General features: G+C 24.8%; 1 protein-coding gene across 1 annotated transcript in view; it reads right to left on the minus strand.

Annotated features, from left to right (window-relative positions):
* rdgA (retinal degeneration A) overlaps nt 1-26,189 on the minus strand; it is a 369,811-nt gene that overhangs the window by 37,598 nt on the left and 306,024 nt on the right. The window contains exons 14-16 of the mRNA XM_075378003.1: nt 23,129-23,257; nt 22,458-22,662; nt 8,098-8,403 (exon numbers count right to left, since the gene is read on the minus strand). Of these exons, the coding sequence (XP_075234118.1) occupies nt 8,098-8,403; nt 22,458-22,662; nt 23,129-23,257 (640 nt within the window). The remainder of the gene's footprint in view (nt 1-8,097; nt 8,404-22,457; nt 22,663-23,128; nt 23,258-26,189) is intronic.

Here is a 26,189-nt window from a genome sequence, read left to right on the forward strand (position 1 = left end):
ATAGTTTGTCTAATAAAGGAAAAAATTTTCAAAGAAAGGATATAACTTGTTATTCAGAAAGTTTGTACAAACTGTCCAACTAGATTCAGAGATGCTTACCAGTTAAAACCAAGGTTCTACTCATTATCTCTTTATTTAATATATAAATCTAACTCCTACTGCAGATAAGTGAAGGCTGATTGAAATTTTAAGAGTACCTTTATCATCCAAATGGTATTAAACAATTCAAAAATATTAATTATTTAAATATATTTATAAATAGTTAAAGTACAATAATTATTTTATTCATAATTGCTTAATTAATATAAAGTAAATTGAAGATCTTAAAGATGGTTTTTCTTCCTCTTTAAGTTTTTCCTTGAATTCTTCAACAGATGGATGATAAGAAGTAATCACCTTATTCTAACATTTATCCAATTTCCAGCTTCAAGAACTGTAGATCGTACTTACAGGATGATAAAGTCATGTATCATTTAGCAGAAATTTCCATTATCTTGTAATTTTTTATCTTAATCTCCTTCTACATCATTGAAGGAGTCTATAACGTTTAAATGAGTGCTCATTCAAAAGCATAATTCAAAAATATGTTGTCCTTTTATTTTGACCCTCCATAAGATATTCTTTACTCCTTATCAGTCTTACAAATTTTTTCCAATGTATTTTAACATTTATTTCTAAGATCATGTATCAGTTGTATTGATTTTTTCTTGAAATTTATATGTACTTAAAAAAATTATATATTTTAAACAATTAAAATTATAAATCTTGATGTTTATTACAATAAACTTCTTAATTGTTAGAAAATATTATAACTATCATTCAGAAATTTCAAATTTATTAAAAAAAAGAAGAAAATAAAAATACAGTAGGAATCTGATAATCCAATCCTTTATCATTTTATTTCTAGCCAGAAAAGCCCAAGAATAAATGAATTATATAAAATATATCTAAATATTAATTGGTTTGTCATACTATAAATCAAGAAAATAAGTATCAAACCTTTAAATACATTAGAATTTTTTATTATGTATCTTGAAGTAATATTTTACATTATGTTACAAAAAGGTGTCTCAAGAAATGGCAAAAAACTTCAGAGCATGTTCTAAAAGTGAAAATAATGAAAAAAGTTATATAAACATGTATCAGAAAATAGTTTGTTTTTTAACTACATCTTATGAAAAATTTTCCCCTGATTTCTGTACCAAAGGTAAAAAGATGCCATTCTGAAATTCTTAGAATATAAATTAAGGGGTTAATTTAATGATTTCATAAGGTTTTTGACAAAAAATTTAAAAAAATAGGCCCCACAACTGCATCTCTAGTAATTTATGAGAAAATTATTGTAAAACACAGAATCTACTGCAGACACAGATCTGGGATTCAATTTTCCAGGTCAAAAACCATATGAAACTATCAGATCTATTTAAAAATTAAAAATGTAAATTCTTAATTTACATTCTAAGAATTTCAGTATGGTTTCCTTTTACACTTGGAAGAGAAATAAAGGTGACATTTTTACAAGTTATAACATAAAAACAAAGCATTTCTGGACACATATATGAATTTTTTTCTTTATTTTCTGTTGTATAATACATCCTGTAATTCTTTAGCTTTCTTTTTGAGACACTCAGTAGACTCTGCAATACTAATAATAAACAAGCCTTCAAACAGAGCAACAGAACATAAGTCATAATTGAGAAATGCTTTTTTCATTTTTTTTAATTCTAACTTACATACATAAGTTAATGATTTGCATTATTTATATAAAATATTAATGAAATATAGTATTTACTACTTTTCTTATTATGAACTTTATTTTGTTTTTTTTTTATTATTCCCTTTGTGTCTTTCAAAACTAATTACCTTCTCGCTGAAGAGTTAATTAGCAATTAGTTAATTAGCAGATCAAGCAATAATTAAAAACAGTTCTAAGGTATTTCAGCATAACATTTCATTTTCCATAAAAAAAAAAGATATAAAGAGATAAACTAGTGAAATATTTAAAAAAAAAAAATTAAAATGTATACATATTTACACAATACAAATAGAATTAAAAAAATGTCATGTAAATTATTGAAGATTATTAAAAAAAAATTATTATTAAATTATTAATATTATTATTAAAAAATCTAAATTTAATACACCATAACTTTATTTTATTTATGATACTTGCACTAATAAATCTACAAACTTATAGCTACTGAGAAATAATTTAAAAATAAATTAATAAATAAAAATGAAAGTACTATATATGAAGTGATAAAGATATTTAATCTATACTAAATGTATAATATTATAAATATTATATAAAATACTATATATAATAATAATAATTTATTTCTATTGCAGACTACCATACATATATAATAATATTTTATAGACTATCTAAAAAAATTGATGATCTACTATTGCTAAAGTATGAGTATTATCTATTAATAATTTATTTAAAGAAAACAATTTATAAAATAAGTAATTTCTGAAATAGACTGCACATGAATAACCAAATCAACTGGACTATATAAGTGTGCATACAGTTATCTGTTTAAATGGCTATTTTAAACTTTATCTGTAGTAATAAATTTACTAAAGAAAAATCTAGGACAATAATAAATGGAATAAAACTTTAAAAAGTAATGAAACTGGCTTTAAAAAATGCAAAATAAAGTAATACTTTTTCAATTCTTTAAATTTTGACATTTTGAAGCCAAAATTAAAAACCTAACGATTTACTAACCCTTAATTTTTCTATAATTTCAAATTGTCTGAATTCAAAGAAAATGTTTATAAATTTGTTGTACATTTTCTGAAGTTGATTTTATTGCTTTTTTAAATCGTTTATTAAGTTTAAAATATTTTTACTTTAATTTTTATTTAAAGTACGGGTAGACTAATAGAAATATATTCGCCATTTAAAAAACAAGTCATTTATAAGAAAAAATAAAGATAAGAACCCTGCATCTTGATAAAAATAAGAAAAGAGATGTATATAGAAAAATAAAAAGAGCACTACTAATGGTGAGCTAAAACTCTCTGGAATGTGAGATAATTTTAATTTCAGTTAGGTAATGATGCTCAAGAAGAGCATTGGTGTAATTTGGAAAATGAGTATTTATTAAATAAGAGTACCAAAAAATGTTCTTATCATCGTAGTTAACACCCAAGAGATTTGAAACAAATTCAGCGAGCGGCATATAGCTGTGTACATTGCATGCGAGAGAGATGACTGATAGGATGGGTGGAACATTTAGATAGTCATTCCTTTACGAAAACATCTTGTATAGCTCCTTATACTATTGTTTAAAAAACAGCAAATTATTTAAAAAAACATTTTCAGGATAGTTAATACTGCGGTAAGCCAGCTGTCAATCTATGTTCACAGCAATACACCGCCCGCTATACCCACTGATCTATGTACAGTTCTACAACTACCAGACAACATCTGGGAAGAGAGAAGAATATGTACCTCTACCAAAAACTGAAAAAAGACATTAAAATTCATCATGTTTTGTTTAATTGAAACCAAAATAACCTGAAATCTGATGAACAATGATGAAGGGTGACAACAATTTAAAATAAATTAAGACAAAAAATGTCTTAAATTGATATGACCAGATGTTAGAGAAATTATGATGATACCTCAAAATATGGATAATTAGCTATAAGAAAACCTGAGTATGAATATATGCAGTATTTATGAATATGTATGTATGAATACATAAAAAACCTGAGTATCGCGAATGCAGCTTAAAAACAAGAGAAATTTGAAATATCGTACAAAGTATATCAGTACCTTATAATTTCTAAACTAGTACATATGCAAAGCATGGAAAGAACTTTTTGTAACAGTTTATATTACTTATAAAAGTTCAAATCAGTCCTATTGATGATGATAACTACATACATAAAATAAATATCAAATTCTTGCGACAACAGACTGTATTAAAAATTTGATTTACTACATAAAAATAAACTACAACAATACTTTAACAATTCTACAAAATTATAAATAAAAAGACTATAAATAGATAATAATTTTATGATCGCTCTATAATAATATCAAAATAATTACATACTATACATTACATGTGGAACTTAGAATAAAAGCAAATTACATAACAATTAAAAACAATAATACCATAAAACAACATCTAATTCAAAAATTAATGATAAAGAAAAAAATAACAATAATTAAACACATTATAGTTTGAAGTAAATAATACAATTAATAATGTTACATTCATCATAAAAAAACATTTAACATTGAGAAAAATCAAACAAATATGTATTTGATATACAAACAACAAAACACTGATTACCTGAATCAACTGGCAGACAATAAGTGATTTAAATGATTTATGTAAATAATAACTGATGTGTTTATAATATATATGCTGTTAATTTCTCTTAAATTTAAATCATTAACACGTTTCATACACTAACATTAAAAAGAAAGAGATAGCTGGAGGATTTATTTTGTTTGTATAAGTGTTTAATAGAAGAATGACGTTGATAAGGAATGCCACTTGTATATTAAAGAATTCTGTTTTAAACAACTCAGAAATGAACTGAGGAATCACAATATTGTTTGTTTACAGTAAATTTATGGCAATATTTAGATATAAATTTAGCTGTACTTTGTAGATTACAATTAACATGGAAAAACATCAATACATAAACAAAACAGAAAATTATAAAAATTAATTAAAAATTATTATAAAAAATCTAATAAATGGTTCAATGAATTTCTAAAAGAAAATTACCAAACATGAAAAATAAATAGGAAACTAAAAAATTAGACTGTTTTGTACGTATAAAAAAATAAAAAATAATTATATATAATAAGAAAGAAAATATGATTTCTGTGACAAAGTGGTAGTGTTTCTGCTGTTCATTGAAGGTTCTGGGTTTGAGTCAAGCATTGAATTTTTTCACATGCTACAAAAAATTTAATTCATTATAATCTATCAGCAGCTGTTACAGGATGCAAACCAGAATAAAACGAAATTAGAAAAGTTAATTGATGTTAGAGTTTCCTTTAAGCAAATTATAGACATTCATTGGATCTATTCATTGTTCTGAAGAACAGATTGTAGATATTTCTGTCAAAAAAAAAATTCTGAATTGTCATTCAGAAGAATGATGCTAAATAAATATCATGTCACGTTTCATCTGACTTGCTTTGTAATTGCAATTTAATACGATAAAAAATATACATTGAACAAGTTAAAATTTAACAAATTAAATATTTATCATGAAACTAATAGTAAAACATGTTCAAATCTTTTATAAATCCTGCATTGAAAAATTGAAGATTTTACAGAAAAATCATAAAACTTGGCTAATATGCCACTAAGTACAAATTTTATTACGTTTTTTTAAAGATATACTATTCACAATTAAACAAAAAAAAATTACATTAGTTTTTAAAAATTAAATAAATAAACAGCAAATTAGTTTAAAATATTGGAAATATTAACACTATAAAAAAATTAAAAAAACAAATAATATTATATATACATGTTGTACTGAAAATGGTACTGTTTTAGATGATTGCAAAAAGGTGAAAAAAAACTTAAACACAGTAATCTGGTCTACAGATAAACTGTGTTCTACTGTCTATATATGTATATATATATATATACAATATATATATATATATTATATATGTATATATATATATACAATAACATATTTAAACAAAAAATATATATACATATATATATTTAACATTTAAAGCCAATTACAGCCAATTTATCAGTAACAAATATGTGTGTGATATTTTGTGATAAATACTGTGCAACAGATAAGTATGTAATTTTTAACTGAACAAAAGCGAGATCCTTTTTGAACTAAACCTTTTGTTGTTCCATTTTTTTCATATTTGTAACACTGTTATGACCAAAAGTTTTTATTTAAATGAAATGTTACATTATGGTTTGTCGCTGTTAGGTGCAACTATGTGTTTGCAACAATTTTTCATAAAAATTTCTTTTTCAAAACAGTGGTCAGCAGTAAATGATATACAGTATAACTGTTGGGAAAAGTAGGACTGACCTGTTAGGTCTCACTCATTTATCTGCATACTAATTTTAAAATATTAACTTTGTTCTATACTTATAGTGGCAGTGTTATTAAAGAAATTCAACAGACAGAAGAAAACCTGATAAATATAGTTGTACGTTCATAACAGTCACAGTCATATCTGGTATCCCTGGAAACAGTGCTTATGTTTTACCAAATAAAAAACCATTATTTTGGTTATACATTTCATAACGAATTACCATAAATAAATCTGTCTTGTACGTTTATTTTTAAGTGTACTATTTTAATTTTATTAATTTCATCTCATTACAGAATCAGTTTTAAAAATTCAGTACAAAATGAGCAAGATCTCGGGTTTACAGAGCTCAGTAATCCAACTGAAAATATAAGATGCTTCCATGTTACATAGTAAAAACCTGATTTATGATGCCTTTTTATAATAATCAACTGGAAAATAATATATATATATATATGTGTGTATGTGTGTTTTAAATCAATTCTTTTAAGAATCATACTCCTCTGTACTAAATACAAATATATTTATTTTATCAGATCAACCAAAGTACAGAATAAATAAAGTAGGATGACTTAACTTATTCAACTATATATGTAGGAGTGCTTTCGCGATTTACTCACATCAGCTGCATTATATATTCATCTCAAATTACATTACAAACTTCATAAAATATAACATATCATGCATTTATTTGTTTTATTTAAAATCTAAAATCTTTAATCTTTTTATTTTAAACTTTTATTCAGTTAAATTAAAAATTAAAACAAAATTTGAAAATATAAAAAATTAATTAAAATTAAAAAAAAAAAATTAAAATTAAAATCAAACAAAAATAATTTTAAGTAAAGCAATTATGCATTTTGTCCATTTAATTGAACTTACTTTATTATTAACCTATTTTATTAAAGATTTTAATGTTAATTTTTTATTTTTACTTTTAATTTGATTTTATGCTTTGATGTCATATTTTAACATATGTAAAAAAATTTACAATTTAATTTTTTTTTAAGTTTTAATGTTAATTTCAATTAATTTTTCGTATTTTTAAATTTTGTTTTAATTTTTAATTTAACTGAATAAAAGTTTAAAATAAAAAAAATTAAAAGATTAAAGGTTCTAAATTTTAAATAAAACAAATAAATGTTATTACAAACAAATATGTTATTATATTTTATAAGTTTGTAATGTAATTTGAGATGAATATATAATGCAGCTGATACGAGTAAATTGCAAAAGCGCTCCTGTATATATAGTGTAATAAGGTAAGACAGCCTACTTTATTTATTCTGTACATTGTTTATTTTTACATTGTTGGTCATGTCTTCGCAAGTATTTTTCGTCAAAGAATTCACATCATGGATGCAACAGATCTTGAGAAATAACGTGTCACCTTAATATCAAGATGTTTCTTTATGTAATGTAATTAAACACTTCAGAGGAAATCTCCAGTGAAAATTATAGATTTAATTTAATTTTATTAATAGTCACGTATGAGTGTATTCAACGCTTTCAGAACAGCACATACAAAATATGAGTCAACTGTTACTCTACTTTCCCATCATCATGTACAATAATATTTGATGATTCTTATAATATCTAAATAAATTAAAAGATTATTTGTAAAAATCTATTAATTATAAATGTACTTTTTTTAACTAAAATTACACTGTCACACCACAGCTTGTACACATTTTTACATTTGTCTTTTCTAGTCTTAGGTTGACTGTCTCCATGACAATGCTTTTAATTTAATCCTAATAGCTGAATTAAATAAATATATAGATTTAAAAAATTACTTCTGGATTAGTTATAATGGCAGATTATATTACAGTGCAGCAACCCACAAAACATCTGCTGCACAATATTCACATAAATATCATATGCATTACAAAAAAAACAAGAAATACATCAATATGTTTGAACAAAAATTACTAATACTTATAAGAAAAATACAGTACATAAAGATATACATATATATTTAAGCGTACATAGATGTCATGTATGAATAAAAAAAAATTATATAATTATAAGAAGCGTACCTAATATAATTAGATGATTCACCAGTTGGCGATGTACTCGTAAGTTCTGGCGTTAATGTACCATCATCAGATTGGATAATATTTCTCTTATAATGCATCATCTGTAATTCATCTTCAGGTGTTTGTATATGTAGTGGTTTTGGAGGGTAACTGAAACTTGTTTGTTGTTCATTATCAACTTTTAAACTGTTTGGTGGTGGCACTTTTAGTGTTTTTTGTGAATCAGTAGTCGATGTCGGACTCAATGATTCTGTTGTATCTGAAGTTTTCAATCCTGATGCTGGTTTCACTTGTTCATCGCTCGGACTATAATATCATTTTTATCATCATAACAAGTAATAATAATAAACATTATGAAATTCATAATTTTTTTTAGATAAACATTAAAACATCAAATTTTTAAATTAAATTTTACAATAAGTTAATAATGATAATTTTTAATGTCAAGTAAAATAAAAAATTAAACACAAAAAAAAAGAAAAATATATATATATACACAGAGAGAGAGAGAGAGAGAGAGAGAGAGAGAGAAAGAATACTTCATAACTGTCAAAATCAATATTCTCTTTATTAGAAAAAATTGAGCCCTTAAATATTACAGGTTAGATTTTTAAGAATGAATCTGCTAGATACAAAAGAAGTTTTATACCAATTAACAAGTAGTGGTCATTTTGGAAGCCCAGTTTTTAATTATAAAACAAATATTTTACAACATATATTTCAAGGGATTAATGTAGATACGATCAAATATAAAGTTGTAGAAAATACAACAAAAAAGGAATTAAGTCACATATAATTTTTTTGTACAGACTGCAGTAGATAGACACGCATTTTTCACATGTAAAAGTTACAAATAATAATAAAATATTTAAATGATAAAAAACAAGTAGAGAGCTTTAAAATTGTTATCAAAGTATACCGAAATAACACTGGTTATCTATCATGCACAGATTTTGCTGATACAATAGAAAAAAGCGGAAAAAATTGATAAAAATGTAAAATCCTCTAATTTGTATTTAATATTTAACTGCTATTAAATCAAATCTTTTTATTAAAAAAAAAATAAATAACTGTCATTTCGAATATAAAAGAACTTTTTTTAACAAAAAAACTCTAAATATGTAAAAATAAAATTTAATTAATTATTTATTTATTAACTAATATAATTAATTAATATATTTATTTATTATTTATTTTATGTATTAATTTAATTATTTATTTTTTATAACAACTAATAAAAAAGAAAATTCAACAAATGCTGCAGTAGTATAGAATCCTGTGTCCTGGACCAACCACACTTATTTCAATTCAGCAATCACATGACCTTATTTCAATAAGCCGAAGCCTGTTAAAATCAGTCAATCACAACACCCTTCTAAACAATTTCATAATACCCTCAAGGTATCGTCTTTTAGACCCTCTAAACTTGATAAAATAACACAGTCATCAGTTTGAACTCTGTCATAATGCCACTGCAAATGCCTGACATTTCCATCAGTGTATTTACGCAACCTACTTTGCCGTCGTATAGCCTCTTCCAGCCACCACGACCACCTACGATAACTTATAACCCTCAATTATCAAATACCAATTTACAAAAGTGCAATCCTTGCATCTTTTTCTAACACCAAAAGTTTCACACAAAAAATTCTTATATCTAAAATTTCAATTAGACTAGACACTCAGAAAATTACTTGAGTGAGTCTTTAAACACCAAAAATACTATTCTCATACCAACAAAACAAATGTTGATTATTGCAACAATGACAATTTTGTCTTACAATTCAATTTACTCAAAATCCTCTTGATTTATTTAAAATCAACAAAGCAGATATACTAATTTAATAAGGCTCTATTCAAAATATATCCTCTGTCTCTCTCTCTCTCTCTCTCTCTCTCTCTGCTCTAGTCCACTTTCAGGAGTGTCTATCTTACCCAGCTTCATACTGACTACAACTGTCATAGAATATTTTAGTTAGAAAATAAAAAAAAATAGAAGAATTCAGAGTTGCTTCTTTGAAAGTATATAAGCAGACCTTATGAAGAAGAAGAACAGAATGAATTTACTACACTTAGGACATACAGGCAACAATGAACCACATTTCACTACGTTAAATGTAACAGTATATTCAAAACTAGGCAAAGAAAGAAATCAATATGAAATCACTTAATTCTTCACTTTTTGTAATATGTTTGGCATCAGATGTTTATTGTTTTTGAGAAAAAAAAACTCATTTTTTTAGTCTTATATCAGGTCGCCAACAACCATTGCTGTTAATGACATTAAAAGAAAGTTTTATCACAAAATAAAATTTAATTAATTATGGGTTACAGTCATTTAAACAGTTAAAATTAACATACTCAAAATTAGTGATTTTTTTATTTATTCTTCAGTTACTTTTTTATGAAACTTTTACTTTAATTTAAAAATTAAATATCATGATCATAATTACAATTTGTACAGTAGTGTATATACATACACTACTGAAAAAATATAACCACTATAAAATGAAAAATTGCTATTAGAAAAAAATTATACAGAACACTAAATGTAAGATGTAAAAATAGAATACGATTATGTATACAAGCCCTAAAATTATATTTATAACCTTTCTACATATGTTCTTTCCTCAATCTCATATATTTTTAAATATAAATAAATAAATATAATTATTTGTACCAAAAAAGATAAATAAATTTAATAGATTGAAATTAAAAACAAAAGTATATATAAACATTAACTATCCTTTAAATGATTAATCAGTTAATACACAAATCTTCCATAACCCATACTGAAATACACATACATTTTCTGAATAATTACTTATGTCTACATGTACATTGACAAACAATGTAGAATAATTAAATATTTTAAGTAAATAAATGAATTTTATTTTATATTATAAATGCAATAGGAAACTATGAATGTTAATTAAAAGAAGAAAAAAATTGAAAGAATAAAACAGTAGAGATAAAATAAATGAAATTCATATTAAAACAAAGTGAAAAATAAGCGTAAACAAGAAGAACAATTAGCAAAATTAAGATTTAATAAAATGAAATTAAAAAACCAATAAAATACAATTAAACTAAAGAAGAAAAATGTTATTAAGCAATAATTAAAAAATATATTGCTTTTATGTATGAAACAGGAGATTACAAAGGCTATACAAGAGGTTCAAAAAATGGATGAGTGGACGAAACAAGAAAATTAAACAAGTAATAAACACCAAAAAATAATTAAGGAATGAAAATTAAACACGATATAATTCTAAGATAAAAAAGTTTATGTATGAGATAATATTTTGAGTGATAAAACAAATGTAGTCAGGAATAATTACCAAATGATTACAGAAAACAGAGATATAAAAAGACAGAATTTTTTTTTTGTTAAAAAAAAAAATAGTAATAATACTAAAAATTATAAATCCCAAATTAAGAAATATTAAAACTTAGAAAATTTTTCAAGATTTACCACGGTGAGGGTAGAGAATATTGTAAGGATAATATTTTTATGTGAAATGAATTTATTAGTATTTCTGCAGTCATGAGCTAAATACAATTATGATTGTTGGGGTTTAATCATGATTATATTATACAGTCAATAACTCAGGAGAAATCTGATTCTGAGAATGAAAATTCATAATTTGACTATTTCTAAATTTTTTTTAACAGTTAACTGCAATCAGCCTAAACAAAAACTACGCCCAGTAAACAAGTGTTAAATTAAATTTTTATCTTAAAACATGTATAAGTTCTTATTATCACAATGGAACTGCTTTAGATGAAATAGATATTAAGGAATAAAATAACTATAAGGTAATAAAGTTTACCCTCTCACACAGTCATAACTGTTGTTATAGAAAATATTTCTGATGAGATTAGATAGCTTATTACAAAAAAATAAATAAATAAACTGAACACAACAGTATTTATACGCAAACTGACTGACTGTTCACAGATTTGTATTTACCAATGTTCACTTTAAATTCACTGACAAGAATTGATTCATTTGCCATCCTTTTAATTAAACTTTGAAGATGATTTTAAGTATAGTTTTATTGAGGACTGGGTAAAGAATAAAGCTTCAACAATAACAGCACCATTTTTCATGCAGTAATAATTTGAGTTGCTGACTAAATAATCTGATGAGTGAAGTTTAGAAAAAAGACTGATTTTTACTTTGGTATTTGTTTAAAAAAATTTGGTAATCTGTTCTTGTCAAAAAGATATCAAACATTTTACAGAAAATTCTATTGTACCAGACATGTAACATAATTTTACAGAAAATATGTAAAGATAACAGAAATTTCACAGAAAATTCTACTACATCATAGTCTTCTAGGTAGAACATAATTTTTTTGCAACATAATTTTTTATAATGAGTTTATCTATGTTTATATATATATATTTCCATCCTGCAATTAATTTACATTATATACATACTGTTATATCATTAACAACATTATTTGATACCAAAAATAATTCCCTATCTTTACCAAACGCCAATATAGCAATTTAAAAAAGAAACAACTTAACTCTTAAAAAAAAAAATAATGGATGGATCTAACTCTTTCTTAAGAATAATTAAACATTAATTTTTGTATGTACATTTTTATATACAAAATTAATCAATGTTAAAATTTCAGGTAAAAAAAAGTGGAATACTTTACATAACTAATTTTCTCTAACCCAATCAATTGCTTTTTCAACTAAATCTAAAATTATAACAATAATATTGAATAAAGATACATTTTAATTTTATAAAAAACTCAAGTTTTTACTTCATGTAATTTGTAAAAAAACAACTCTAGCAAGACAAATGTTTTCTTTCATGATGAAAACTTTCATATAATTATAACCTGACAACGGTGAATAAATATTAAAAAAAATCAACTATGTGTAAGTAAAAAAATAAATAAATAAAAATAATTTCCTAATTTAAATGTCATGCTTGGGAGTTTGAAAAATATATCTATTATTGAAAATTAAGCTAGTTTTCCCATTTACTAGTTAAAAGTGTAAAAAATATTTTTGGGTATTGCTTATTAAGGTACAATGATTAATTTTTAATTAATACATGAAATAACATGGAAACTAAGCACAACAATTAAAAAATTAACTGAGTAAATGAACTTTATAAGTTAAGATTAAAAATCCAATAACTAAAACTTAAGACTTCAGTGTATTCATCGACTTTCAGGAAACTAATTTATATTCAAGAAGTTTATCAATAAACTAGCCTAACCTAGCAGAAAAAAATCATATTGTTTGCTTCAATACCTAAGGTAATGATTAAATATTATTAATAATTGGTAACATTGACAATAATCATTGGTTTTTATTATGTAAAAATCCAATTCTTACTGCATTTACAATACAAGCAGTGATAAATTTGACTCCTATCAAGTTCATATTACTATTATTTTATAGAGAAAAAGATTTGTATCTGATAATTACTTAATTAGTGATATTAGTGCTTACATTGCACCTTTATAGATTTATAACCAGAACAGAATACTAGAAAAATAAACTTGAGCAGTGTTATAGTGTCAAAAACTAATAATCATAACTTTCATTGAAGTTCCAGTGTAAGACTTTTTTTAATTTTTTTGTTTTGTATATATATTTATTTATTTTGATAAATGAATTTATCAAAAAGCCAAAACTGTTGTTATTAAGATAATAATAATTATTATATTTTCTGCTAAGAATACTATTATTTCTATGTTGAGTTCTGTTTATCTTCCTTAGTTTCATTCTTTTATTATATGTTAATGTGTTTCGAAATAATTCAATTGTTAAAACTTATTGTTCTCTATGTTGACGCATTTATTCCGAAACATAAACATATATGTTGACATGTCAACATATAATAAAAGAATGAAACTAAGAAACGTAAACAGTAGTCAACATAGATATCAAAAAAGTATTTAAAAGAAAAAACTGATTATTGTAAATAAAAATCAGCATGCAAGAAATGATGAAATTTTATATATATATATATACACACATATATATATATTTTTAAACATTAAATTGTTACAAAATAAGTGTTGTTACCAGCCCATAACCAAATGAGTTTGTGTTAAGAGATTAAGAAACATCATATTGGCTTGAATAAAAAAACATTTTTTTTGTTACAAAAAATAATATTAAAATTAATAAGTATCTTGTTTTATTTATAAACATAAAGATCTTTACTTCATGCATATTACTGACTGAAGGATTTAATTTCTAACCTTTGCATTTTTATTTAAATGTAAATCTCTGAAGACAGACAAAATTCTTCTTGAATTACTGTTAAAACAATACACGATACAAAAAAAAAAACTGGTGATAATATTTGACAATTATATCAATTAAAAGTTTCTTGTATATATATTTATTTATTTATTGGGTTTGTGAATTAACAAAAAATAAAGTAAAAGGAAAAAAAATCAGTTTACCCATTAAGATATTTTGTAATGATTATTATTACAAACAACTTACCAGTAAAATATTATTGTGTGAATCACAAAAGGAAAAATTTGGATTTAAGGATATTAAACCCTATTCTTTTCAATATTATTCAAGAGAGATTCAATTTGTCTGAAGAAAATCTTTGGTAATTATACCATGTTATGATTAAAAAATTACCCTGCTGTTTTGCCTGTTTTTAAGGTAGTAAAATTTCAACAGATTAAATAAAAAAATTAGTAATTAAATAAAAATAAAAACAAGATTTTATCGGTCATTTAAATATAATTATTGTGGCTGGATGGATTCAAGACAGCAACACTATATATTTTACTAATTAATAACATTCTATTCAGTATTTCCTAATTTATTCAAAAACTAAAATATCATATTATATCAAATTTTATGCAGTGTTGTTTATTAAACAAGCCAATATGGTAGGTAATTTGTGTTTATATAAAATGTTGATGTTTTTAAGGCAATGACTGGTAGAAAAAAGAAGAAAAAGCATTTGTATGTAGAAAGAAGTTGATAAAAAATGAAACTACTCATTTCATTATATTTAAAAAGAAAAACAAAATAAAAACATTAAGTTTCCTAAAATATATTCTGCTGCTTTACAAGAATTTTTTTCTATAAAAATAAGAGATTTGATTAATCTGTTTTATTTATTTTTACAAAATAACTGGAATTATAAAAAAAAAATATTTAAAAATAGGAAAGGTCAACAAAATTCATTACAGCTAATAGTTAATTCCTTAATAAGTAAACTTTGCAGAATAAAAATCAATTTATTCCTCCTGACTACCTTTGGTGAGTTGAGTTTTTGGTTTCTGTATTCATATTGGTAAACCTGATTATTTATCACTTAGTGTGTTGTCTTTCATTGTTGCTAATTAAAAGAAAATCATGTATGTAAAATTAATGAATAAATATATAAAAATAAGCACTATAACATAAATATTTCTATAACAAAAGATATATATCTATGCTAGATAATCAAAGAACAATCCCCGAGAAAGTTGAAATTTCCTTCCCTAAGGATCCAGAATCCATTCATCAGTGATTCATTCAAGGAAAATATATAAATCTGAGAAAATCAGTTTTATGTTATAGTATTACAATTCTTTCTAATCTATGATAATTACATCTTAGGAAATAAGTATTAATTCTATTCAAAAAACCATAAGAAATTTGAAGAAATTTAAAATACAAATTTTGAATTTGGCTTCCTCATAATATTTATTTATACAGTCATGATCCATAGATTCCCAATTATAGTAATGCGTTAATTATCATGCTAAAATAAATGATAAAGTAATCACAGATGCTTTTTGTTAACAGAAATCAGACTATTATAATAACAGTCATCAAGAACTGCAGTGATGTGGCTGTAGGTTGATTGCTAAAGATGATAAACTACTCAGATGTCTTAAAGAACTTGTATTATTATTTATGTTTTTAAACTCTCCCTTCCTTTCACTCTTATATATTTTTCATATTTTTCACTTTAAATACCTTGGAAATTAAACCAACCATCATCTGCAAATCTCAGGAGCACTTGTTTGTAGATAAAGTTTAAGAAGATGTAAATTGTAGTTAAAAGGCTGGGGTTTTTACGTAGGAGTTAGGTGGCCTATTTTTACCTGATGGACCTTTAACTTAAGTGGCTTATTGCGTAGCCACTAGATAGGAAATGGATACCTTATGTTGGTCAATAAACAGCCTCCCTATCAATTAACATCAAGGATGCAATGGCTCTTGTCCTCAAGGTTTCAATACCCTCAGAATGAAGAATCTACTAGGTTCAGACCTAGATTCACAAGAAATGAAAGTGAAGAAGAATAGACAGATAAAGAATAAGAATAGAAGGCTTTTTAATGATGATCTACACATTAGGATTGATAAGGGTACTATGGTAGATGTAGACATCCATGGGCTTTTGGGAACTACATTTCCTGAATGGCTGTTGGAGCTTAACAAGTGCCTGATGTGTCATCAGATAAAGGTAATATTTTAAAGTAAAATATTCGATCCAATCAAAAGGAAAATAAACTTAAATAAATTACATTTATATATATATATAAATTGTGTGTGTGTATACATGCATATATAAGCACACAAATGGGAAACTTGAAAAACTCAATTCAAAGGAAGCATGAAAATAAATTTCTATTAATCCTGAAAACTTCTAACTGTAAGGCATAATTGCTACTTTAACTTCATTACCTTACCAATAACAGGATTATAATACTGTGTATATATATATATATAATGTCAATAATCATAAAACTATTCATTCAATTAAGATTTCTTAATTAATGAAAAGGTAATAAATATGAAATCATTTGGTATGAAATAAATATGGCAGAAAAATTCATGTATTTTAAACTGGATGCAACTTCTATGTATCAAATTTATATAAAATAATTTTAAATTATTAAGTCTATCAACTTTTATACAGTGTAAACTTTATTTATTCTCTTATTAATATAATAGGATAGATATTTTACGCAGATTTTAATAAAAAATTTAGTAATTAATCTTCACTAAAACAAAATTATTTAAAAACTCCATTATTCTTTTCTCCTATAATAAAAAATATAAAAAGCTTTTTAAATTTATTAAAACTTACGGATAATGAATGTTATGCATCAAAAAAACTTTGCTGAAAAAAAACCATGAAATAAAATTTATGTAAATCTAATTTTAAAAACTTTAGGTATTAATAATTAAAATGTTGTGTATAAATTTAAAAAATAAAAGAAAAAATCCTATTCTTAGTAAAATTAAGCTTTTCCTTATTTACATTTTTTTTTTTATAATTCCAGTATTTTATAAAATAGACCACCCAAAAAATTCTGAATATGATTAATAATAATATTTGAGCAATTTAGAAACTAGTGTAATGTAATAAAAGATAGTTTTTTGGATGTTCTTAATAAAAAAATAAAACCAGATAAATTAAAAAAAAGTTAGTAAATAAAATTAATCTCTTTGTACAATAAAAAAATAAATACAATAATTATCTATACATATCAAAATAACACTATATAACATGTAAATACACAAAAAAATAAAACACTAAATACAAAAAAAATAAATAAATAAATCAACATTTCAGGATATATGTGTAGTCTGGTAATATAGCAATTTGAATGAAAGAAAATAAGATTATTTCATAATCACTGTATCATAAAGATATATCAGCACCACACAGGACCATAAGATACGGAAGCTTTGGCGTTGACTTTTAAACGCGTCCCAAAACTAAAAAATTATTAGTAAAAAGAACAAAAAAAAACTACAATGAATAGTTATTCAAGAAAACCCAAACACACATATAATAAAAAGTAATAAAATATAAAATACAAAATAGAAATTTTCAAATCAATCTATAAAAATAAAAAAATAAAAGATAAATTAAAAAAAACTATAATATTATATTGACATTTGATATAACTGACAATTTCTTTATATGTGTTAATTTATATATAAAGATTAAAGATCCATCCATCAAGATACAAAGAAACCCAACCATCAAAGAACACTGGCATCCATGATCTAGTATTCAAATCCATGTAAAAGTAACTGCCATTACTAGAACTTGAACACTGGAATTCTTGACTTCCAATTCAGCTGATCAAGAGTTCCAGTGTTCAAGTCCTGAACGCAGTTTAAAGGACATTCCAGTAGTTCGGGTAGTTTAAAGGCCTGAATCAACAATACTGAACTTTATCTGGTATAACATTTTAACGTGTCTGGAGACTTCCATAATATCATGTAAATCAACTGAGATAACTTTTATAATTAACTATATAATCACTAAACTGAAGTTAGCGCTACAAAGGAATGAATGAATAAAAATTATTTAATGATTGATATAAGTGATATGATACACCACTTATGTACTAGAGGGGAGTGAAGTTTTTAACACTTAAAAAACTTAGTTAAATGCACATATTTTTTATGTGCATTTTGCAACAGATCAGGCTAATGAATAATGGATTCTGGATTGAGTATTAATTCCAAAAACTAGAAACCTTTCAAGGATAGAATTAATGTATCAACTAACTAGAGAAGGTCCTGAAAGTGTCTATGAAAAATAAAAAAAGCTTAGAAAACCAATACAATTTTAGAAGAAAAAAAAATTATTTGATAACATCCCAAATCCATGTAAAAAAGAAAAATGTTGAAAATTTTATAAAATAAATTTTCTACACATTATAATAAAAGAATAGTCAACAGAAACCAAACAGATGATAATTAGTATTATAATTTTTAACTCTGCTTGTTACATTTCATTTTAAAAAAAATTCATTTTAAAAAAAAATGTTCAAAAATTTTCAGAACTTGTTATGTAATTTAAATAGACATTATTTTAGAGAGAAGCATTTAATAGACGTGTGTAGTCTTGACCTAAAACAAATTAGCTACTGATCTGGTTTGCATTAAGCAGAACTCTATTGTGTATCCTCTGATATTTTGAAATGGCTGAATTTAGTGAGCGATACATCAAACTTCAATTGTTCAAAGATAATAAAAAATCTTAACACAGACGCAACAAAATACTAAAATGCCTTATGGGTATGAGTGTTTTTAATCCATAATTCACTATGATGAATGATTTAAGCATTTTAAAAATAGTACCAATCATCTGATGATAATGATCATTGAAGAAGACAATTGATGTCAACCGAAGATGCTTATGTGAGAAACGTTGATGAAACTATATAAACTGTCCAAGAAACCACAAAAAATTGTAAAATTACATTAGATTCGTATCATGATACATCAATTTATCTGACAGAAAATGTTTCATGTTGAAACCAACATGAAAGAAAGATTGATATATTGACCAAAGTCAATATAACAATCTTTCTATAAGAGTAATGATGTAATATCATAATCCTCTTTATGGTGAACAGAATGAATGTATCACTTGGTAGACTTGGTATGGTGACATGTGATATAATGTATACGGTTCAGGCAAGCCAAGGTAACAAGAAAGTACTTTAACCTTAAATTTTCTTAGTATACCTAGCGAACCCTGTGTCTTTTTTTTCATGGCTGAACCAATTTAACTGAAACTTGTATCTCATATTATTCAACCTCTATAATTATAGCGTTAATTATAAACCGAACGTTAGATAACTTGGAAAAAGTGCTTGAATAACTGCGGTGTGTTGTAAAATTAAACAATTAATAAATGGATCTTTAGTCAATCAATTTATAAATATTATCAAAACATTGATCTATTAGTGATGTAATCAATAAAAAAAATACATAAAAAAAAACAGAAAATGACTAAAATGTCAAGTAATTATAATTTAGAAAAAAGAAAGACATTTTTTACTATCTGACTTTTAATATGACTAAAAACACATTCTGATTTAATAACTTAAAAAATATAGACTCAAAAAAAAATTGCAACCAGTTTTATTCTATAAAAAAATTCTTTTAATTTATGTAGCATAAGTAAAAACCGTGGAGTAAAATAGTTAATCAATGTCAGGTTCTAAATCAAACATAAAATGATAGACAAAACTCACCACTATATTTATGATTTTATTACAGTTAATAGCGTAAATGAATTTTTATATATTTGTCTGTTTTTTATTACAACAACCACTGAAAATTCATTGTAAAAAAGTAAAATATTAGAATTAGTAAATTATTTTAATGAGTATAAAACAATAAACAAAAACAATTTAATTTCAGATAATAGAATGTTATACATGGTTATTTACAGGTATCTATACAACTACGTGAGATCTGCTTAAAAAGTTAATCTATGAGAAATAAAAAAATAAATTCCATTACAAAATAGTATGGAAGGATATTAAATTTGTTGGTTGATTATTTAGGGAAAATTATTTCCGAACTGGATTATTGTTATTTTCTTTTTAGGGCAGACAACTAATTTAAATCTACTAAGTAATTTAGAAAAAACACTATTGTACTCTAATTAAATATTTCATAATTTGACCTAAACTTTTCTTCTCAAAGATTATCATTATGTTCTATGATGGAATTGTAATATCTGACTTTCATCTGTATTTTTGGGGTTTAAATCCTGAACAGAGTTAGTATTTTTCTTGTCAAAAAAATTCATCAATTATAAAATAACTATAATTGGGTTTGTTGTTGTTGCTTTGAGGATATATATCATATTTATTAATCAAGTGAAAATATTTAAATATAGGCCTACTGTAAAATTGATACCTAATAGGCCTTTAAAAATGATGGTTCATGTGTGATAGTTCCCAATAATCTATCAATCTTGTTATATTCCCATTCTATCTCAATTTATTATTGCTTCTATCTACTGCTGATAAAGCAATGGTTAATGAAACATGGAACCTATCATTGTTCTTAAAAACCGTGAGGTGTGCGGAGGGAATAGTTTTTAGTAAGGAGAAAGAGTAGAACCAATGAGACCCACTGACAATATGTATTTTTTTATAATAATGCTATCAGTGATCTTATTGCTGTCTCAGATTGGTGTCAGAAATTGAGAGGGTGTAATGATGTGAGTGACAGGAAAAGATGACACTCAATCATGTCTTATGAACTTAAAAAAAAAGTTAAAGAAAATGAAAATACATATATATGATAATATCATTAAAATATATGAGCTTTCAAGTAAATTTCAAAAAGTCTAGAAAAATGTTAAAGAAACAATGGAAATCAATCTAAAATAAATAGCATAAAATGTTCAGAAAATATGGTTTTTTATATGATAATGAATGATCCCACTCTGCAGATCGCATAAAGCATCCACTTAAGCAGTTTAAATGGTGACCATCAAGGGAAGTCTGCCATCTCCCTTGTAGTCATGATTCTGCATCAAGTGAATATCAAGCAAATGAGAAGCTCATTGACTTTATTAATAATTGGCTGAATACTCTGGCGAACAAGTTCTTCAATGTAGAATAGCGGTTTTGCATTACTCTGGTTGTTTCTTGAATGTACATTGAGTCTATATAGAAAAGTAATTAAGATTTGTAGATATTTAAGGTATATAATAAAATCTTTTTCTACCATTAGAAATCAATTTGAATACTTTTTACACTTGAAGTAGTAATTATTTTGAAAATATTACTAAACCAAACTAAAAATTTCAACTAAAATCGATGCTCTGCAATGTGGTAAAATAAAACAAAATGTCTCTCATAAAAATAAATTGAAAAAATATTGAATTTAAAATAAATAAAAAATAATGCTGTTCATGGGCATAAAAAAAATTCATTAGATTGTACAGGCTAAACAAAAAATATTGTCAGTATTTTGACTACTAAAGAAAAGTTATAAATTATAAAATAATTTTTAACTATAAATGTTGTTTAAAGAATGGAAATGCAATGAAAAGAATACAATATTATGGGAAATAATATACCCAGGACTAGATCTTAGGATTCCATTTTGCAATTAATTAAAATTCCTGAATTTTAAGAGAAGTTAAATAAAAACGAAATAAATATAAAAATGAAAGGAAATATTTTTATTAATATGAATTTAATACAAATTTATAACATATATATATATAAAATAGGAAAAAATAATATAACTGGTTGCAAAGAGAAAAGAGGATCTCTCCCTCCAAAAAAATAAAATATTGTGCAATATATAATTTATAATTAACACAATTTAGTATCTTATAATAACAAGCCATCATATCGTATGACATAGTTATATTCTAAAGTAAGCTTTATTTATTATTATAATAATTTATACTTCTAACAAAAAATGTTGTAAATAAATTAATAATATAATACCTCTCACGCATACACACATAAAAAATTATTAATGTAAAATATTCTAATAATGATATTTATTAAAAATAAATATAATATTAAAAGATAGTAATATTTAAAAATAAAAGAACCTGCAAAACTCACCTAAGTTCAGGTGTAGTCTGATCACCAAGTAAGCTACTAGGACTCTGATGATTTGATGTTGCAGGCGATGGGAAAGCAGATTCATCATCAGGTGTCTGTGCAGATAATGGATCGAGTATAAATAGCGATTCACTTGCAATATCAGTCACATAATGTAGATGTTCTTGAGCTCTATCAACTCTAAAGAATCTTTCAGCAGTACAAGCTAAAAAAAAAAAAAAAAAACAACTTACAAATAGCACAGCACACAAATAATCTCAGTAATAGTAAATAAAAATTCATTCATATCAGATTTGACCAACAATTTTATTTTTAAAATATCAATTTATCAATTCTTGATTGTTTAATATCTCAAAAACATTGAGTATATATGTTTCCACAATGAACAATATATCACCTGCATAAATGACATGATTTTATAAAAAGAGAAGAATCTCAGTGAATGTAATTGCAAAGTATTTAAACATTGTTTGTGGGTGTGCGCAATTATCATCTGTGAATGTCTTGGGTATCAAAAGTGTGTGCCATAGGTTGTTTATGATAATATTATGTAATTATATTAATTTAAACAGTTACATACTTATGAAATTGTTTTTAAATATATTTTAATTATTTTTGTTAATATTTAAAATAAAATAAAAAATATAACAATACTAACAAGAAATACTTACAGTCAACAAAACACCAATCAGGCGATAATTTTGGCAGATCTGGTTGTGATTCCTGTAATTTGTTAACAATCTGTCTAACTTGTTCCAAATCAGCAACTGGATTTATTTCAATTTCACCTAGGCTAACAGCTAAAAAAAAGAAAAGAAAAAATCACTACTTATAATAAAAATAATAAATTTAATAAATAGACATTATTATTATTATTATTATTATTATTATATGGTCAATCTGGATTCATTTGGTTTTTTGTACGCACACAAGATAAAATGATTATCTGATAAAAAAGAATTCTTTAATTTTGATTAAAATACTATGTAGATTTAACTGAAATAGAAAGTCATGTGGAGACATATGAATTAACAAAACTGTATTAAGTTTCTGCTTAGAGAATTTAACAATATTATAACATAAAAAAGATTATCATTAAAGAAAAATTATTGTGTAATAAAAAATAAAATTAAAAATTTTAAAAACCCACAACGAATAAAACCTTAAAAAATGTGAAATAATTAAATAACTATAATTTTTGCCTTATAATCCTCTGTGACATTATGATATTGTTTTTAACACAATAAAATTTAAGATTTTGATTAACCGTCATGCGTGATTATAACTAAAGCTTACCTATGTGGGCTGTGTACTGTAGAATCCAGGCCAGGGGAGAAGGTAAAAAAAAAAAGCCAACCTACGCAGTCCACAGATCACACACAATGGTCAATCAAAATCTTACATTTTATTGTCTTAAAAAACAACATCATAATGTCACAGAGAATTATAAGATGAAAATACAGGTATTTAATTATTTTACATTTTTTAAGGTTTTTTCATCACAGATTTTTTAACATTTTTAATTTTATTTTTTATTCATTACTTTTTAAAGATTAGTAGGCCTGTGCCCAACAGTGGCTGATGATGATGAAAGTTTAATATAATTGACCAGCACAAATTATTTAATAATCCACACAATAATGTAGCCTTACTGGAGTTAGAAAGACTTAGAAACAATCAAAAACTGTTTTGAAGAAACATATCTACTGCAGCGCCCCCTTACTTTTTCTTGTTTAGCCTCCGGTAATTACCATTCAGGTATTACTTCAGAGAATGAATGAGGATGATATGTATGAGTGTAAATGAAGTGTAGTCTTGTACAGTCTCAGTTCGACCATTCTTGAGATATGATTAATTGAAACCAAACAACAAAGAACACCGGTATCTACGATCTAGTATTCAAATCTGTATAAAAATAACTGACTTTATCAGGACTTGAACACTGCAACTCTTGACTTCCAAATCAGCTGATTTGGGAAGATGAGTTCACCACTAGACCAACCCGGTGGGTACTGCAGCGCCCTCTGGTGTTTTATAACCTTAAAACTAATCTAAGAACCTGCTCTGTGGTGATACCTATGTATTGCAATAAACAACTTCAAAATTGGCCCAGCCATTTTACAAACACATCTACTGCAGTGCCCCTGGTGGCCTATAACCATAAAACTAATCTAGGTATCTGCTCTGAAGTGATACCTATGCAAAACATCACATCAAAATCAGTTCAGTAGTTTTTAAGAAAAATGGTAACAGACATACACATAAAGACACACAGAACCTCTTACCGAAATGCATATACCACCTTAGTTTCATCATGGGTAAAATAATGAATTGACTAAAGAAATTTTTTTTTGTAAATACATCTTTTATAGTGTAATGGATAGAATAGCAGAATCTCAATATTATCAATTTGTACCAGTACCATATTTTCAGCTCATCCCATGACGATAAAGATTAAGAAAAATTTATCAATAACAAAGCTTATTGTATATTTCTTTTTTAATTTTTTTTTTAACCTCCAGTACCATCATTAGATATTGCATCAGACGATGAGATGAATGATTTTTAGCGTGTGTGGAAATGCCATGCCTGACTGTGATTTGAACCCAGGACCTTTGGATGAAAGGACCTATTAAAGAAAAGAAGAGGAAAAGTGGTTCCTGATCACTTTCTTCATTAAGTTGAATATGTTATTGCATATCACATGTCAAACTAAAAAAAGGTAAATGATACTGAGCTGCATAATTGACACCTTCACTCTGCCCTGCTGTAGGGACTGGCTGTATATATATATATATAATATCATAATTGTCAACTTTGATTAATGTAACTTGTACTGAAGATTCTTGACGTGAATCGCACCAAATAGGACAAGTTGTATAAACAACAAATGAATGTAATCTGTCCCAGGAGAAATGATATATTATACATGTGCAAGAATATGACTTATTTACAAATGATAAAAAATTACAAATGTAAAATTTTCTCATTTATTAATGAACTTCAGTACCTATCAAGAACAAAAATGCTGAATGCCAAGAAAGCTCATGAATAGAAAAAAATAATAATAAACTGGAAGTCATATTAAGTATTAATTTTGAATAAAAGTTTACTTGTTCAGAATTACAACATTTTTCATATTTTTAAAAGATTTTTTCATTAAAATTATAACTTATAATTTCATTTCATATCTTAACAAATCTGATTGGTAAAATTCAATAATAGTTTATGATTGTCTCAATAAGTAACCTCCACTTAGAAAATTTTTTATCATCTTTCCCAAGAAAATACTATTAAATCTGTTATAGTGAAATCAATACCCCACAAATAGTATCTTTAGAGTATACAGTGTTGTTAAAAATTCTAAAAATTATATTATAATTTAAGACTAGAAGAAATTTAAAAAATCCAATAGATAAGAATCTCATGTTAAAATAGTTAAATAAGCTAGTCAAAAAGGACACTAATATTTTTTATTCAAAAACTTAAGGACATCATTCTATTGATATATTATTAATAAAAACATAAAAAAGAATTTTTCTCAGGTATGAATTGAATAATAAAGAATAAAATTAGTTCAATATGAAATTTAAAAAAAAAAAACTAAAATGTTGAAATATCTTTAAAGGAAACAGTTTCAATTCTTAGAAATTTCATTGATCATAAATATCTTTAAGAAGACTTCCAATAACAAGTAACATTTCTATTATCTGAAAATATAATATGAAAAAA

Source organism: Lycorma delicatula, chromosome 11 (genome assembly GCF_047948215.1).
Source record: "Lycorma delicatula isolate Av1 chromosome 11, ASM4794821v1, whole genome shotgun sequence".
Taxonomy (NCBI): domain Eukaryota; kingdom Metazoa; phylum Arthropoda; class Insecta; order Hemiptera; family Fulgoridae; genus Lycorma; species Lycorma delicatula.